This window comes from Capricornis sumatraensis, chromosome 15 (genome assembly GCF_032405125.1).
Source record: "Capricornis sumatraensis isolate serow.1 chromosome 15, serow.2, whole genome shotgun sequence".
Lineage (NCBI taxonomy): Eukaryota > Metazoa > Chordata > Mammalia > Artiodactyla > Bovidae > Capricornis > Capricornis sumatraensis.
In genome coordinates, this window is record NC_091083.1 from 26,772,211 (window position 1) to 26,789,359 (window position 17,149).

The window sequence follows — 17,149 nt, forward strand, 5'->3', positions numbered from 1 at the left end:
ATAATGCCCTTGGTTCTGTGTTGTCCAACACGACCCAGTCTGTCTTAGATGCTGATGGAGCGGTAGGGCTTTAGGGTGGACTTCAAGAACGGAGACTGTCCTCTGTCTGTGAAAGATCTTAATGCAAAAGAAAGATTAGGAAATGAGTGGCCAGTAAGTCCCTAACTAACTTTGATAATACGAAACAACAATGAGCACCCCGCCTCTGTGTTCCTTGGTGGCCGTCACAGTGTCTCACGCAGCGGCGCCCACGTTTGCTCGGTAAACGGCTGGGGAAGGGTCACAGCCCAGCACCAGACACCCAAACTACGACCAGAGGTCAGTGGCGCAAACTGCCCACTTGTCTGTTAAATACACGTTCACTGGCCTGGAATACTTGCATTAGCCAGTCATTAAGAGAATGTGTATGTGACTTGGGGAATGTTATAGTAGCTTCTAGATTGGCCATGCTTAACATTTTTACTCTATGACCATCTTGCCTTCAAGCAGCTCAGGCATTAGTTAGGGTGTGTGTCACCTGTCGTTCACAGATGGAGACACTCCTCATATGGGGCAAAGGGGCCAGGACTGAGCCAGGGGCTCCCTGGTGCCAGTTCATCATCATTCCCACGCTCAGTGTCCCCAGGTCTGGTGGATCTAAAAGACCCTGCTGGGCCAGCCCAGGACAATGCTCGAAGCTTCTGGGGACATGCTGGAGAAGCACAAAGCTGACCCAGCAAGTGAGGATGAACCCTGGGAGTTGTCCGTGAAGGAGAGCCCTCTGGCCAGCCAAGCCCAGCAGCTGTCACTTGCAACGGTTTGTTTTCCTTCCTTTATAGGGTCTTGATTTCAGGCCACGATATCTTCCTTTACACACTGACTGCTAATAAAGAATGTTCCTTTATTTTAAAAGAAGGGAGGGGCGAATACTCGAGTATTAAATACTTATAATACCTGGCTGCTGCATTTGTAATACTTGAGCAGTTCTTATGCTAATGGGCAAAGGGAGGAAATTATTTTTGTATCTTTAGCCAAGTTTTTAGTCTCTGTGTATTTTTCCCCTCCTTACAATATAATTTACTCTGCTTCTGATTCTCAGTGATGTTTCATCTCTATGTAAATGCAGATCATTAGCTTGGAAAAACTCATCCAGATTTAAATTCATTCAGAATTAAAAAAAACAAAATTAGAGAAGTCAGTCAAAGCCACGAGTTTGAGCCATGAAATGATGCCAGGTGCCCAGGTTCCCTCACCACTCACGATGGCAAGTACTGGTGAGAACAGTTTATTCTATAAGCTAAAAAGGGAGATGAAATCAGGACATCCAACGTTAAATTAAAACCATAAAATCCAATCTGCAATTTACATCAAGATATGCTTACTAGATGTCTGCTTGAATGAGGCACTATTTGAAGTCCTTCAGGGGGATAAAGTGGGACCAAAAACAGTTGTCTTTAAGAAACTTACTAGTAGAATGGATGAGAACGAAAATTCACCCACCTCTTCTTGTATGCATTATGCTGGACATGACACAAACAGTCACATTAATCCTCAACCCAGCAAGGGAGACAAAACCATCTCTGTTCTACAGATGAAGGAACTGTGGCTCCTACAGGCTCAGCATCTCGCACACAGCTAACGCGTAGTAAGACTGGGACATGGGGCTCCTGACGTGGGAGAGTCAGACAGATAGACCTCTAGTACTCAACAGGACGAGCTATTAACACTTCAAAGGGCCTTGTGAGAGAGATGGTTCCAAAGAGCTCTGCAGGGTTGCTGGGATTTCCAGGGAACAAAACAGCTATGACTTGGAGGTAAGAGCAGACTCCAGAATTAAGAGATAAGCCTGGAACATCTCCCCTCCCTTAGACCAACATTTCGCAAAGCATAGTTCAGCACCCAAGGGTGCTGCAAAGTCTAAAGTATCTTTATAATAATGCAGAGACACTCTGCCTTGACATTTACATGGATACTGCAAAAACAATGCTGGGGAAAACTGCTGGCAGCTTAGCACACATCCAGCAGTGGCACCGAATGGTATTAGTAGAGTCTGTCATATGACATATCCTTGAGGAAGCAATGGCATCTGTTTTGTTAAATCTTGACCCTGGATGATGTACCTTCTCAATATTCTGTGTAGGCAGTATGCCCAAAGGTCTTTTGTTGATAATGCAGGTACGTTTAAGGACAGTTATCTTGGTGATGGTTTTGAGTTATGAGCTGAACTAGCTACTTTTTTCCAGAAATCGTTTACATGAAAGGACAACTGAAACCTGTTTATTCCATTCTGGGCATCTGACAGGCACTTGTTCAAACAGGAGTGAAGCTGCTGGCTCAGCTTTGTGCTGTCATTTCATAGGAAACCCACTGATAAAATTTAAGCTTTCAAGTGAAAATGAAAACTTTAAAAAACTTGTATCCACCACCCTGAGCGTGACAGCTTCTCAATATATAAAGGCATTTCTAATGAGGCAGGTGGTGATATTAATGTGGCTTCTTGATACTGTCTAATGAAACGTGTGAGTATTTGGAAGAGCTCATAACTCGGTAAACCCATTGTTCAAAATGACGAAAGCATGATGTACTCAGATCAATGTGTGCAAACAGACTGATGGGTTTTAAAAAGTTCACTGACGTGATTTCAGATTCTACACTGTAACTCAGCTTTGAGAAATTACCACTTGTCAGGTCTAGTGAAGTCACTCAGTCGTGTCCAACTCTTTGCGACCCCATGGACTGCAGTCTACCACACTCCTCCGTCCATGGGATTTTCCAGGCAAGGGTACTGGAGTGGGTTGCCACTTCCTTCTCCAGTCAGGTCTAGGTGTGCCATCAAAGAAAAACACTCACACATTTCTGAAAAAGATATTTTAAAACACCTCCCTTTTTCCAACTACATATTTGTGTAAGGTCTGATTTTTTTTCATACACATCAAGTAACATGACCACAGATGGACAGCAGCAGCAGCAGGCAGGACATTTCAGCTCTCTCACCAAGCAGATATCACAGAGATTTGCAAAGACGTAAAACAATGCCACCTGTTCCACTAAACATTTTGATTTGAAAGACACTTTTCATAAAGATATGCTAACATTAACAGTTTCACTATTTGAAAAAAACTAAGTTAAAAAATTTTCTCATTTCTAACACTGTAAGTATTAGTATTAACCTACATATGCAGCTTTTGGGGGTCCTCTTTTAAGAGCGTGAAGGAGTCTGAAATCAAAAAATTTGAGACTGATGAAGACCAGAGGTTGGCAGACTTTTTCTGGAAAGGGTCAGAGGGTAAGTGTTTTGCGCTTTGCGGTCCAAAATGGTCTCTATGGTAACTACTCAACCCTGCTATTATAGTGCAACCACACATGATAGAGAAACCACAGGCATAGTGGGACTCCAGAAAAGCTATTTACAAAAATGGCCAAGTTGAACTTGCCATGCGGGCAGGTTGTAGTATGCCAGCCTCTGACCCGGACATTGTCTACATCAGTGACCTCAGAAGTCAGAGCCCCCCACTCCACAGTCAGAATCTCCAGTGGGCTACCTCCCACTCCAAATCTTTGAAACAGCCTGTCCCTCACCTCCTGATTCCAAACTGCATCCTTTCCCCATCCTTCCTGTCTTTTCTTCTGTCCCTGGCACTGATCAGTCCCTAGCACACCATGTGACTTACTTATCTGTCTTTGCCCACCAGAATGTCAGCTCATTGAGAGCAGATTTGGTCTGTTTTGTTCATCACACTGTTCTAGCACTTAAAAGCAGAGCCTGGCACATAGCTGGTGTTCAGTACATACTAGCTCAATAAATTAGATGTGGGATCTCTCATAGGTAGAATAAGAAAGAAAGAAAATGAAGTTGTTCAATTGTGTCCAATTCTTTGCAATCCCATCGACTATAGCCTACCTGTTTCCTCCGTCCAGGGGATTTTTCCAGGCAAGAGCGCTAGAGTGGATTGCCATTTCCTTCTCCAGGGGATCTTCCCTACTCAGGGATCAAACCCAGGTCTCCCACATCACAGGTAGATGCTTTACCGTCTGAGCCACCAGATCCTCACATAACACGAAGTGCACTGCTGGCTGCCTAGTGCTTTCAGCTCTGGGTGACTCTTAAGTGCTCGGCCTGATCAGTTACACGCAACATGGATGAACAAGCTTAATGAACAAAAAAGTAAAAATCTTACCTTTAAGTCGTATTTCCTATATACAGATAAACGGTGGCTGAACACATTTCTTGTAACAATCACATATATTTCAACTCCATCCACATTAAGCCGGTACATGCCCAGGAACTGGGGAAGAAGGGTGATCCCATGACATTCCACTATATACTGCATAGGAAAGAAAGGAAAAAGGGGGGAAATGATCCAGTCAAAAGTTGTTTGTTCAGATATAAAATACCCCTCTGCCTGTGGTGTTTTACTAAGTGAAAATGATTTATACAATCATTAGTGTCTTATTTATGGAAAATGACCATGTTTACACACCTGGAGACCACGTCTGAGTGCACCATGCAGACAGATAAGAAACTGTATCTCCAGAGATACTTTTTTCTTAACGTTCCCAACTAATTTGTATATAATGCCACAAAGCAAGAGGACAAGTGACTAGTCCTTTCTATAACTCCTTTAAAGTGAAATCATGACCTGGGGTCTCCATCTTCCTTCCTAGAAGCCTTGATGACAACTTTACGAGGTTCAGGCAGCATCACCTGGCCACTATGATCAATGCCTTTGATAGTGCTAAAGTCGAGATTACAGTGTTAGAAGCTGGGAGAGTCAGGCTCTCGGTTTTCTGTTTCTTATTGAGACTCTAATGTTTAAATTGTTACCAGATAGTCGCCCAGAGCAATAGAAATAAAAAAAAAAGGAGTTAATTAAACTTACATGCTTTTTGCACAGCCAAGGAAACCATAAACAAAATGAAAACACAACCTATGGAATGGGAGAAAATACTTGCAATATTTGCAAACGATGCGATCAACAAGGGCTTAATTTCTAAAATATACAAATAGCACGTACAACTCAACAAAATAAACCCAATCGAAAAAGACAGAACACATAAGTAGACATTTCTCCAAAGAAAACACAGATGGCCACCGGGCACATGAAAAGATGCTCAGATCACAAATTATTGTATGTATGTATGTGCCCAGTAATTTCCGACTCTGCAACCCCATGGATTGTAGCCCACCAGGCTCCTCTGTCCATGGGATTTCATCCAGGCAAGAATACTGGAGTAGGTTGCCACTTCCTCCTCCAGGGGATCTTCCCGACCCAGGAACTGATCCCACGTATTCTTAAGAATCCCACTGATTCTTTACCACTGACTCCCCGCCGGAGGCCCTTCATCCTAAAGTGTAAAGAGCATTAGAAAACAACCCATAACATCCAATCTGCTGCTGCTAAGTCGCTTCAGTCATGTCCGACTCTGTGCGACCCCATAGATGGCAGCCCACCAGGCTCCCCTGTCCCTGGGATTCTCCAGGCAAAAACACTGGAGTGGGTTGCCATTTCCTTCTCCAAGGCATGAAAGTAAAAAGTCTAAGTGAAGTCGCTCAGTCGTGTCTGACTCTTAACGACCCCATGGACTGCAGCCCATCAGGTTCTGCCGTAAGGGTGTTTCCTTAAAAAATGAAAAACAGTAAAGGGCATAAACTTAAAAAATTTTTACTCACAACGCTGCATAACAAATATGATGTAAACTTTTGAACATTTCTTCTTTTCCTTTCTTAGGCATGTTATTTCAACCTCTCAAGGCCTTATCATGAAAATCCTTGATCACACTTTTTTGTTAACATAACTGCACTTTATTTTGGGAAAACATTTTAAAGTAAGACTCTGATGCTGAGAAAGACTGAAGGCAGGAGTAGAAGGGGATGACAGAGAATGAGTTAGTTGGGTGGCATGACCGACTCGATGGACATGAGGTTTGAGCAAGCTTCAGGAGATGGTGAAGGACAGGGAAGCCTGGTGCATTGCAGTCCATGGGGTCTCAAAGCATCGGACATGACTGAGCGACTGAACAACAACAAATCATTTCCACTACTTAAATAACTTCTCCTGAAGTAGAGAGTTTTCTACTTAGATCTCTATGTTTTATGTAACATCAACACTGGTTTCTGTGTGTAACTTACAACATTTTACCTATAGTCATTCTCATTAAAGATGTAATATTATTTTTAAAAGACACACAACTAAGTACTTTAAATATATGGAAAAATAGAAGGACGAATTTAGAACTCTGACCTCAGAAATAATACATCCAGGTTCAGCTCTGCAAACGGGTCTTTCATAAGTGAAGACCAACTAGAATATAATTGACTTCACAGTTTTTTTAAATTGGTTTTCAGGATAGTACTAATCTGACATCAGCCTAGTTAGATTCACTGCCATTTTTGCTACTAAACATTAATTGTTAGAGAAATGCAAATCAAAAAACTACACTGAGGTGCCACCTCATGCTGGTCAGAATGGCCATCACATTAAAAAACCTACACATAACAAATGGTAGAGAGGCTGTGGAGAAAAGGGAACCCGCCTACACTGTTGGTGGGAATGTGAGTTGGTGAAGTTACTGTGGAAGACAGTATGGAAGTTGCTCAGGAAACTAAGAATTAGCACGTGATCCAGCAGTCCCACTACGTATTGTGTGTGTATCCAGACAAAGACAAAACTATGTAATTCATTAAGGTGCACACACCCCTATGTCCACAGCAGCACTGCTCACAGCAGCCAGGGCATGGGAGCCACCCAGGTGTCTCTCAACAGATAGACGGACGAAGATGATGTCGCATGAACATGCAATGGAATATTTACTCAGTCATGAAAAAGAATGAAAGAATGCCACTTGCAGCAACGTGAATGGACTTGGAGACTATCATACGAAGCAAAGTAAGTCAGAAGGAGAAAGACAAATTCCAGATGATATCGCTTCTATGTGGAATGTGAAATACAATACACATCAGATACAAAGCAGCAGACCTGTGGTTGCTGAGAGGGGGGATGGACAGAGGAAGGAAAGAATGGTAGTCTGGGGTTACTAAATGCAAACTGTTACATATAAGATGGATAAACAACAAGGTCCTCTGTATAGCACAGGGAACTATATTTGATATTCTGTGACAAACCATAATGGAAAACAATGTGGAAAAATACATATGGGCTTCCCTGGTGGCTCAGTGGTAAAGACTCCACCTGCCGATCAGGAGACACAGGAGGCTCAGTTTCAAGATTTTACATGTATATATGTATCAGTGAATCACTTTGCTATACATAAAAAGTTAACACACTATAAATTAACTTTCAGTTCAGTTCAGTCGCTCAGTCATGTCCGACTCTTTGCAACACCATGAACTGCAGCACGCCAGGCCTCCCTGTCCAGCACCAACTCCCGGAGTTCACTTAGACTCACGTTCATTGAGTCCGTGATGCCATCCAGCCATCTCATCCTCTGTTGTCCCCTTACTTCAATAAAATTTAAAAAATAATTTACGAAAAAAAGTAATACTTTTTTGGATATGTTAAAACGATTACTTTGTAGATTTACAAGTGACATTGAATAAAAAATTCATGTCAGTGAAAGAAATAAAAAATTGCCCACCAGAGCAGTGGTGTGAAGCTCTACAGACAGATGGACACTCTCTGGCCCCACACTGGATTCATCACTGGACAAGGCAGTCCCGGCACTGACACCAGCTCCAAGAGAGTTGCAAAAACACAACGTATGTCTATCACTCTTCAGTGGCCACACTCTACACGGCCACCAGATGGAGACACTTTTCAAAAGACCATCCTTACAGACTGGGTCCCACTGTACTTTCCAAAGTTAGGTTTTCCTTTCTTTAAAACGAGGGGGAAAGAAGATTTTAAAAAGGTTCTTTATGCCTTTGACGTGTGTGAAATCGCTAGGATAACTTAGCATGAACTGTACTTACTGCTGTAAAAATTGTACTTACTCTTCCTGTTTACAGACAGATGGCTGGTCACCATGGTATTGGTGACATTTAAGGTAACTCCTTCCTTTTAAAAAAACAATCCTCAGATTTCTCAGTTGTACAATGCACTTTTATAAAAGTAAGAAAGTAATCAGATTGCTCTGTCACACACTTTAGTGGTAGACACTGCAATAACCAACTCTGACAATAATAAGCCATCTTAAGACTTTTTTTTGAAGCCTTTAATTTTTATCATTAAAGAAAAGAAGTACAGCATCAGTGTAGGAGTTTGATTTTTGCCACCCAAAGTTCGGGAGATTTTAAAGATGCTTCTGCCCTTAAAAAAAAAAAACTTACCATAATTGAGCTACATATTTCAATACGATGGCTTTTTCTGAGTCAAGTTTCACCCCCAACTTGTTCTTAATCTGAAGTCAGATCAGAGGAAACTTTTCTATTTCTCGCCTTTCAAAAAACAATAAACTTGAGTTTTGCTAATACAAAACAGGTGGTAAAGAGCTCTTGGCTGAAAAGAAGATTTCTTATGTCCGATGTAAAGAAATAAAAGGAGCGGTTGTCTGGTGCCTCTGAAGAGTGCTGGCTGGCTGGGCCTTGGCCCGCGTAAGTTCGGCAGGAAGGATGTAGGTTCTGGAGCCAGAGAGATGATATGCAGGGGCATCCCGGTGCCTCCATTTACCAGCTGTGGGGTCTCGGGCAGCTTACTAAACCATCCTATGTTTCAATGTCATTTTCTAGAAAATAAGCACTGTAACTCCTACCAAGAAGGTTAGGGGGAGGGTAACAGGCGGCAGAGTAAGCACACCTCCACGAGGCCTGTGCTCTGTGCTGCTCGCTCTCGCCGCAGAGGACGGTGACCAGGCTCACGCGGGACATCCAGAGCTCTGGTAGGGGATCTCAATGTCAGCCCATCTGCTCTGTGCTCCAGACTGACTCACAGACGGGATCTAAGTCTACCCAGAGGTGATCTGAGGGCCCACGCGCCATGCCCCCTGCCCTGGGGGGCACACAGGTTTCAGGTTGGCCACTCAGCTCCCTCCTCCTGCACCCCACCTCTTGTGCTGTTCTGCTCAGTTTAGTCTCATCACGGCCTATCTTTTAAAAATCCTGCTGCCAGAACACATCTCTTTGATCCAAATCTCTGTACAGAGCCACAGGATGCCCGGATCAGCATAGATACCACTATCCGTACTGATGAATCTGTGAAAGACACCCAACTACAACACAGGAAATCACTGATGCGCTTCCCCACCACCCCCACCCCAGGGAGAAACACGTGCACACATTACATGCTGCAACTCCTCTATCTTTAGGATGAAATAAAATAATACATATTTAAAACATAGATCAAATTTGATTCACCTTATCAGCAAGTTTCTACATGTTCTTATACTCAAAAGCAAGGCTCACCTATGAGGCTTTGTTGAACACCTTGCAACACAAAGATCTAAAAAACTTAAAACTCCTGAGTTTATAATCATGTACAAAACACAACCCCAAAAAGCCTATCATGTTACATTCCAGTATTGACAAGCAGCAGCTGGTCCCAGAGGTTTAGAAAGCACTCCCGCATCAAACTGCAGGAGTGAAAACCTCCCCCATGAATTGAGTTTCTGGGTGGGAGCGCTGGGAAAAGAAGACCCTGTTTCATTTCAGTGGAGGAACGTCCCACTGGGTCTGTGAGCACCTGGGCTGGCAGGCCACCGAACTGGAGCATGAGGGTCACTGCATGTGGGGGTTGACACAGAGAGGCCCAGATAGTAATCCCCTTGGGTTCTTCACCTGCTGACCCACTAAATGCTGTGCACATACCCTAACACCAGTGGGCATGTCTCAGACAGCTCCCCCACCCCACAAACTCCTGGAGGTTATCCCACACTTAGGGAGACTGTAAACACAGGGCCATAATCACGCTACTTGAGCCTTCTTGGGCCAGCACCATGAGCACTAGCTGTGTGACCTTTGGGAATTATTCAACCTCTCTGTGTCTCTGCATTTGGAGAAGAGGCACAGTAACAGTACTTAGAGCACAGGGGCTTTGTGAAGGGTGTGAAGATCAGGGAAACGGCGCTGGGGGGACTGCGATGACTCAAGCAGGAGCCAAATGGAATCAAGACCCTGGGGCGAGGGGTGGGAGAGGCAGGCTTCACCTGACGTGCTCCTCAAATGCTCCCTGAGAAGTAGGTTCTATTTAAATGTGGGCTAGGAACTCCCAATTTAAAGCACATCTCCACAGAACATACCTTCCAAAAATGAATAATGTTTATGTGTGTGCGTTTTTTGATATAAAGTATAATACTTTTGTAAATACAGAAGACACTAAAAATTATAATTCTCACTTATGTTGCTTTTAGGATCAGAACTCTGTGCACTTCCCCTTCAAAAGCTTAATCACTGACAAATTAACAAGAGAACCTGTAAATAAATGCTTCAAAAATTATTTTAAAAATGTGAACTGGGGCACTACAGTCTCATGATTGTTTTTTTTTGGCGGGGGCATGAGCCCCTTATTTTAATAGTTAAAAACAGCCTCAGCCCTTATTAATTTCTTTTTAACACTGTTGATTCGATCACAAGACAATCTAACGATGAATCTTTGCTTCCTCCCTTTTACATGCTCAGTTTCCAATTCTTGTTGGAAGAATGGAGAAATAGGGACTACAAGCACGGAGAAACAGTGACTTAATCCCGAGGGTCGTTCTTTAAAAAGGTGTAGAGGAACTCTCTGCTGGGTCAGTGGTTAGGACTTGGTGCTCCCACTGCCGGGGTCCGGTTTCGATCCTTGGTCGGGGAACTAAGATCCCACAAGCCTCACAGCACAGCCCAAACCAAAAAATAGTAGAAAGGGGAGGATATTTCTTTCCCTTTCCATCAGCGTCCCGATGTGGCTACAAGGCAGCCCTTCTCACTGGCAGAGGATAGTGTTTCCCTATCTGCCGCTTAAATATCTCAATTCACTTCTGACCGGTGCTGTGCCTTAGTGCTTCCCAGGAGACTTCTCTCGAGTTCAGGTGAGTCTGTGGACATCTGTCCTCTGCCACTCTGAGGTCCCGAGGGAGGTAAGAGGACACAAATGGCCAAACACAGCAGCATTGGTTATCCAGTGCGGACCAAGAATTGAGGGCACACACAGACAGAGGGATGACACCTTTTAGGGGAGTACCAGCCGTGAACATACAAGCCTGCAGAGCCTTCCTTTCCCTGGTGGCTCCTCAGATTCCACCCTTTCCCAGAGGCCTTCCTATCTGTTGCCCAAAGCTGGCCAGTTATTTCCACCACTTGGACCCTGGGGCATATTCTCTCCTATCAAACAGGGAAGGTCTTGTCTGGCACCTGAACTGATAGATGTTCGCAGTTCAGCCAGGACACTGACCTTCTACCTAAATAAGGTATGGAACATTCCCAAATTTTTAAAAAGCTGACCCTGATCATCATTAATTCTTCTTATGCTTACTGTACAGAACTAAAACCATCACCAAGTATTCTTGGAGTCAGTGTCCATATTCTCAGTGTTAAACTCGCTGCATTACCTATGTTTGCATTTTAAAAATACTGTTTTTATTAAATATTTTTCACTTTAGCATCTTCATAGCTGGATGCCTTGTGTCACCTCGGGCTGTAATTTTATGCTGTGACTTTGGTTTTTCTCACGAGCACTTCTCAGACACTTGTATTTGCTGGCAATGTTCATCTGTAACCCATACAGATTTTACTTTTTTCTGTCTTCTCTTAAAACAGTCTTCTTTTATATGACTCCTTGGTGTCACTAATAGAGGCAAATTTTACCTCTTTATTAGTCTCCCCTAGAACTTTTTTCCTGTACAGCAGCTTGTCAGAACTATAATGATAAACTGACATGGTGAAATTGGAATTTTAAAAACATATAAAGCGCAACAGCCACAGGATCTCGGTTTCCTTTGCTCTTGGGTACTCAACAAGAATAACAAGTCTTATGAATCCCCCGGTCTGTTTTTTCTTATGCAAAATGAAATGCCATTAAAAGATTCACAGCTGACTGAAGGTTTCAGCAGAGAGGATTCTAAGTGATGTACTGGAATGGATAAATATTTATATCTCTGCATGAGAGTGTGAACCTGGGCTCCAGCTCTTGAAAATTGCTGTTATTACCATGTTTCACTCTTTTTTTTTTTTTTAAGGGCCTTGAAGTGACAATTTAATATAGCATCAAATTAATACTTCAATGTAAAGTCTTGCTTCAGTTAATGTTTTTGAAAGGTTAAATTATCTGCAATTCTTATTGTGCCTCTGCCTGTGTTTACAGATCACCTCAACAATGTTCTTTACATGAGGCCGGGGCAGGGGAGTTGGGGGGGCAAGGAGGGAGGGAAGGAGAGAGACAGAAAGAAAGAAAGGGAGGGAAGGAAGAAAGTAAAAAACAGCCTGAAACTAAGGATTGGTTTGTTTCAGAAGAACCAAACAAATAAATAATCCAAACATTTCTTGAGTTGATATTTTGGGAGAATGGTCTATGTCAGTTACTATATTTTGGTTTCAAGAGTCATAAAAGAATGTAAGGATGACTCCATTTAACCTAATGTAAGTACAAAATTTTACTGCTTTTCTTAAACTTAATAAAAATCAGGCTTAAAGATAATAAACATTTCTCCGTAGTATTTACAAACATTCTTAGTTCTGATATATTGCAGAATATACCTACATGGCAACTCCGGTGCTCCAAATTCAGTTTATTATGCTACTATAAAGACCCATACACAACATCATCGTGAGAGATGAAATGACTTTGTGAAAAATAAACAAACAAACAAACACCTTATCAGGGAATTCCCTGGTGGGCCAACAGTTAGAACTCTGAGCTTCACTGCTAAAGGCTCAGGTTGGGGACCTAAGATACAAGCTGGTCGGTGTGTCCAAAAAACCAAAACAACTAAAAATAAACACCCTACCATAAGTGGAGCTGGTGTTACTCAGTGACCACAAGTGAAATGGAGAAGGGCTGTCCCAAGCGTCACGGTGTGATGCCCTCTGGGAGGCCATGCTGTCTGGCTGTGGAGTGTGGTCAGCGGGCTTCAGTTGGCAGCTCCTCCTGAGTCTGCCTTCCTGTTCCTTGGGCCCAACACGGCAGTGCTACGCGGTCGGAAGGGCCCCACCGCTGGCTGTGGCCTGTAGGGCCTGCCTGGCAGCCTGCCCTCCTGCTCCGCCCAGTCCTCCTCCGTTCCTCTCCCCGTACTGGAGTCCCTCTCTCATCAGCATCCTGACCTCACACTCTGCAGGGCCTTCTGCTCCGGTCAGTCACTCCTGAGAGTCAGCAGTCACAAGAGACAGCAAACTCAGGACCCCAGGAATGGCAGAGGTTAGGACTACTGGAAATAGAACTGGAAGAGTTATGTATAAAAGCATTTGAAGAAATAAAAGGTAACAATTTCAGAAATGAGTATATAATGAGAAACGATCAAGAGTGCACAGGTGGATTTTTTAATATGGAACTTCTAGAAGAAAAAATACAATCTTTGAAAGGAAAAAAATCACTGGATAGGGGAGACCACGGATTAAAACAGCTGGTGAGAGAATGAGGAGTGGGCGACACAGCTGAGGAATTAACCCCAAATTGAGCAGAGATGCTTGGAGACGGAAAAGGGGAAAAGAAAAGTGAGAGCTGTGGAGAATGTCCAGTCCACAGACGTTGGAGAGAGGCGGGGAGACAGGCCGTATCCCAACACGAAAGAGGACCGGGATTTCCAGAAACTGGAGATCACGTGCTGCAGGAAACGCGTGCCAGCAAGTGGGCTGTACGGCTGCGGGAACCTGGGGGCAGACAGCGATGCCCCGTCTGCAGAGCGGAGCTGGAGCAGCGCTCCCTGAGCCACAGGGATCCCTTCTGGCATTCCTGAGAGTGTGTGCAGCTCCTGAAGACACAGGCCCTGCTGCTACTTGCTGTGAATCTCACAGTTCCAGCTGCTTACACATAAAACTTGACTGTGCTTTTCATATTTCCATCGGCCTCTCCTCCACAGAGAACAAAAAGAGCTAGTGAGCAGACTCGGAATGTTTCTCCTGCTCCAGGAGGTGGGGCCTGCGCTGCCATTTACAGGGTCTCCATCAGCATCGCCCGTGACATGCAGCGTCTCAGGTCCACCCCGACCTACTAAATCAGAACATCAATTCTTACAAGCAGTGCGGGGGTTCTGTCTCCAATCAGTAATTTGGGAAATGCTGATGGAGTGTCTTAACTTCTCTTTTGGCATCACACCCTTAATTTTTTTAGTTTTAACTTTTGGCTTTCATGGGGCCTGTTTTCTCAGTTTCTCTCTGTTTGCGGCCAACACCACTGTCCTTCGTGGGAGGATAGAAAGATGTATTCCAAGGAAGATCCAAAAAAGTCAAGCAGTCGCCCCCTCATCCTACACTGAAACTTGACATACTAGATAGCTTTTTCAACAATGATTCCAGAGTTTTAAGGCATAACTTCTAGATTCAGCTCAAGTTACTAACAGTCTCCTGGATAACAAAAGTTAAGAAAGGATTTTTGGGTTACTTGGTCAATTTGTCAGTTTAGTCACTTTGAAATAAAAAAAAATTTAAACCCTACATTTCAAAAACATAAAACATATTCTTAATGCTATTTTCATAAGCATTTCTTGATTATCTATATTGGAACTTGTTCCCTCCCCTAAATTAAAATTTTACTGACACTGACTCCATTTTAATTAAAGCTGAAGAAGGTACATGATTCCAAAACTTCCAATGAATTTAGGTCAGTTAAAAAAAAAAATCAGTCAACGTAGGAGAAATAAGGTATTCAAGAAAGTTCTTGACCATTTTTTTCCTTTTTGAATGCTCCAGCATTGCTTAGCTAATCAGTCAATAATCATCATTTATAAGACCCAAGTTTGTCCTGACCTGACAGAAATCTAAAGAAGGGTGTTTACACCAAAACACTTAAGTTATTTTCCTAACTATAAAAAAGACAAAAACAAAAGGAACATAAATGTTTGCTCTGCTTAATATAAATTTTCCACTGGTCTGAAAGATGCTGTTGTGCTTTCTTAGCACACAGTGAAAATCAGGGTGGGATCTGGGCAGCAGGTAAAAACTATGGCAGCATGCTGGAGCCTGGAAGAAATCTAACTTCTTACAGTTTGAATCTTCAAATTTTTCTGCATCTGTGCCACACTCTACCAGAAACCAGGCCCCCTAGTGGATTGAAAGAGCTAATGATTTCAACACGGGGACACTGGCAACTGAGTATGTGCAAGAGAAGTATTTAAAGATCTTATTCAATCATTTACATAGCACTTGTTATTTACCAGACACTGTCCTGAGCAGGTTATAAATATCAGTTCCCCTAATTAGCACAACACCAGATGAAGGAGGGTGCTGCTGCTGCTAGGTCATTTGAGTCGTATCCAACTCTTTGTGAGCCTATGGAGGCTGTTGCCCGCCAGGCTCCTCTGTCCACAGAATTCTCCAGGCAAGAATACTGGAGTGGGTTGCCATGCCCTTGTGCAGCGATCTTCCTGACCCAGGGATCGAACCTGAGTCTCTAAGTCTTCCTGCACTGCAGGCAGGTTCTTCACGACTAGCGCCACCTGGGACGGCCATACAACACGGGAGGGAGGAGACACTACCATCCAAATTGTATGGACAGAGAAGCGGGTACAGAGAGGTTAGGTAACTTGCCTAAGGTCATACAGCAGGTCGGGGGCAAAGCAGTCAGCTCCAGAGTTCATGCTCTGAACCACCTGCCACATGGGCACTGCTGGTGAGGCTGGCTCATCAGAAAGTCAGGAGGAATTTCAACATCTAGCACTGTGCTGCTCCTTCAGAGGTTGGGCTTAGGGCAATTTTAACCTTCCAGAATACAGCTGCACCTCTGGATACATTTTACTTAAACACAAAGAAGAACAATGAAAGGAAAGTAAAAAAGCAGAGCCCCAGAGTAACCAACGCTGTCAGAAAGCCCATCCAATGTACTCCATAGAAGCGGCCCTCTCTGAAAGCCTGTCCTGTCTACTGATAACAGGATTTGAACAAGCCTAATGACTCGTCCAGACCAGACTGCTGGTTCAGAAGCACATTACAAGGTAAAAGCAATAAAAAGCAAGAAAAGAAGAAATGACAGTCTCCAGCGAAGTAAGAAAAAAAAATTCTGACTAGTGGTAAATCCTAAAAGTAGTCTAGGCCACCTTACCTCCTTTATGGAGTTACGTCAAGAGTAAATACATAGCACAGGGAATATAGTCAATAATATTATAAAAACTATGTGTTGTACATAATTTATAAAAATACCACAGCACTATGCCACACATCTGAAACTAATCCAATATTGCAAGTCAACCATACTCCAATAGAAAAAGAGTGAATGCATGCACAAAGGAATGAATGAATGAAATGCAGATGGAGAAACTGAGGCTCAGAGATCCCTGAATTAGCCAGTTTGTGACCAGCTATGACCTAGGTCTCCTGACCTTCCACCTAGTGTCCTTTAAGCAAACTGTATTAGCAATGGTGACTCTCAGTCACGAAGACCCTTTACCTTTATTTATTTAAAGACTGTTTTCTTCCAGTTTTACTGAGATGTAATTAACATATGGCACTGTACAAGTTCAAGGTGTACAGCATAATGATTTGACTCACATACGTCAAGAAATGATTATCACAGTTTAGTGAACATCCATCATTCATACAATTACAAAAGAAAAATTTTTTCCTTGTGATGAGAACTTTAGGATTTACTTCCTAACAACTTTCGTATATAACATACGGCAGTGGTTAATTATATTAATCATGTTATACATTACAGCCCTAGTATTTATCTTGTAACTGCAAGTCTGTACCTTTTTGACTGCCTTCATCCAGTTCCCCCACCTCTGGTAGCCTCATATCTGATCCCTTTTTCTATAAGTGTCTTTGTTTTTAAAGAATAACTGACCCACAACACTCTGTTTTAAGGTTAGCACTAAGACCTTTTCATTATATTTTGAATACTCTTTGTGCTTCCCTGGTGGGCCACTGGTTAAGAATCCACCAGGGACAACAGTTCAATCCCTGGTCTAGGAAGATACCATGGGGCAAATAAGCCTGTGCACCACAACTGCTGAAGCCTGCATGCCTAGAGCACCGCAGCAAAAAAAAAGAAGCTGGTGCACCGCAACTAGAGAAAGCCCGTGTGCAGCGATGAAGACCCAGCGCAGCCAAAAGTAAAATAAAAGGACTTTTTACAAGAGGAAAAACAGATGATGA

General features: G+C 43.1%; 1 protein-coding gene across 2 annotated transcripts in view; it reads right to left on the minus strand.

Moving 5' to 3' along the window:
* The window catches only part of PIP4K2A (phosphatidylinositol-5-phosphate 4-kinase type 2 alpha), a 181,658-nt gene that overhangs the window by 35,318 nt on the left and 129,191 nt on the right, over nucleotides 1–17,149 (minus strand). For both annotated transcript variants that reach the window (XM_068986962.1, XM_068986963.1), the window contains one exon: nucleotides 4,158–4,304. In XM_068986962.1, the coding sequence (XP_068843063.1) occupies nucleotides 4,158–4,304 (147 nt within the window). The remainder of the gene's footprint in view (nucleotides 1–4,157; nucleotides 4,305–17,149) is intronic.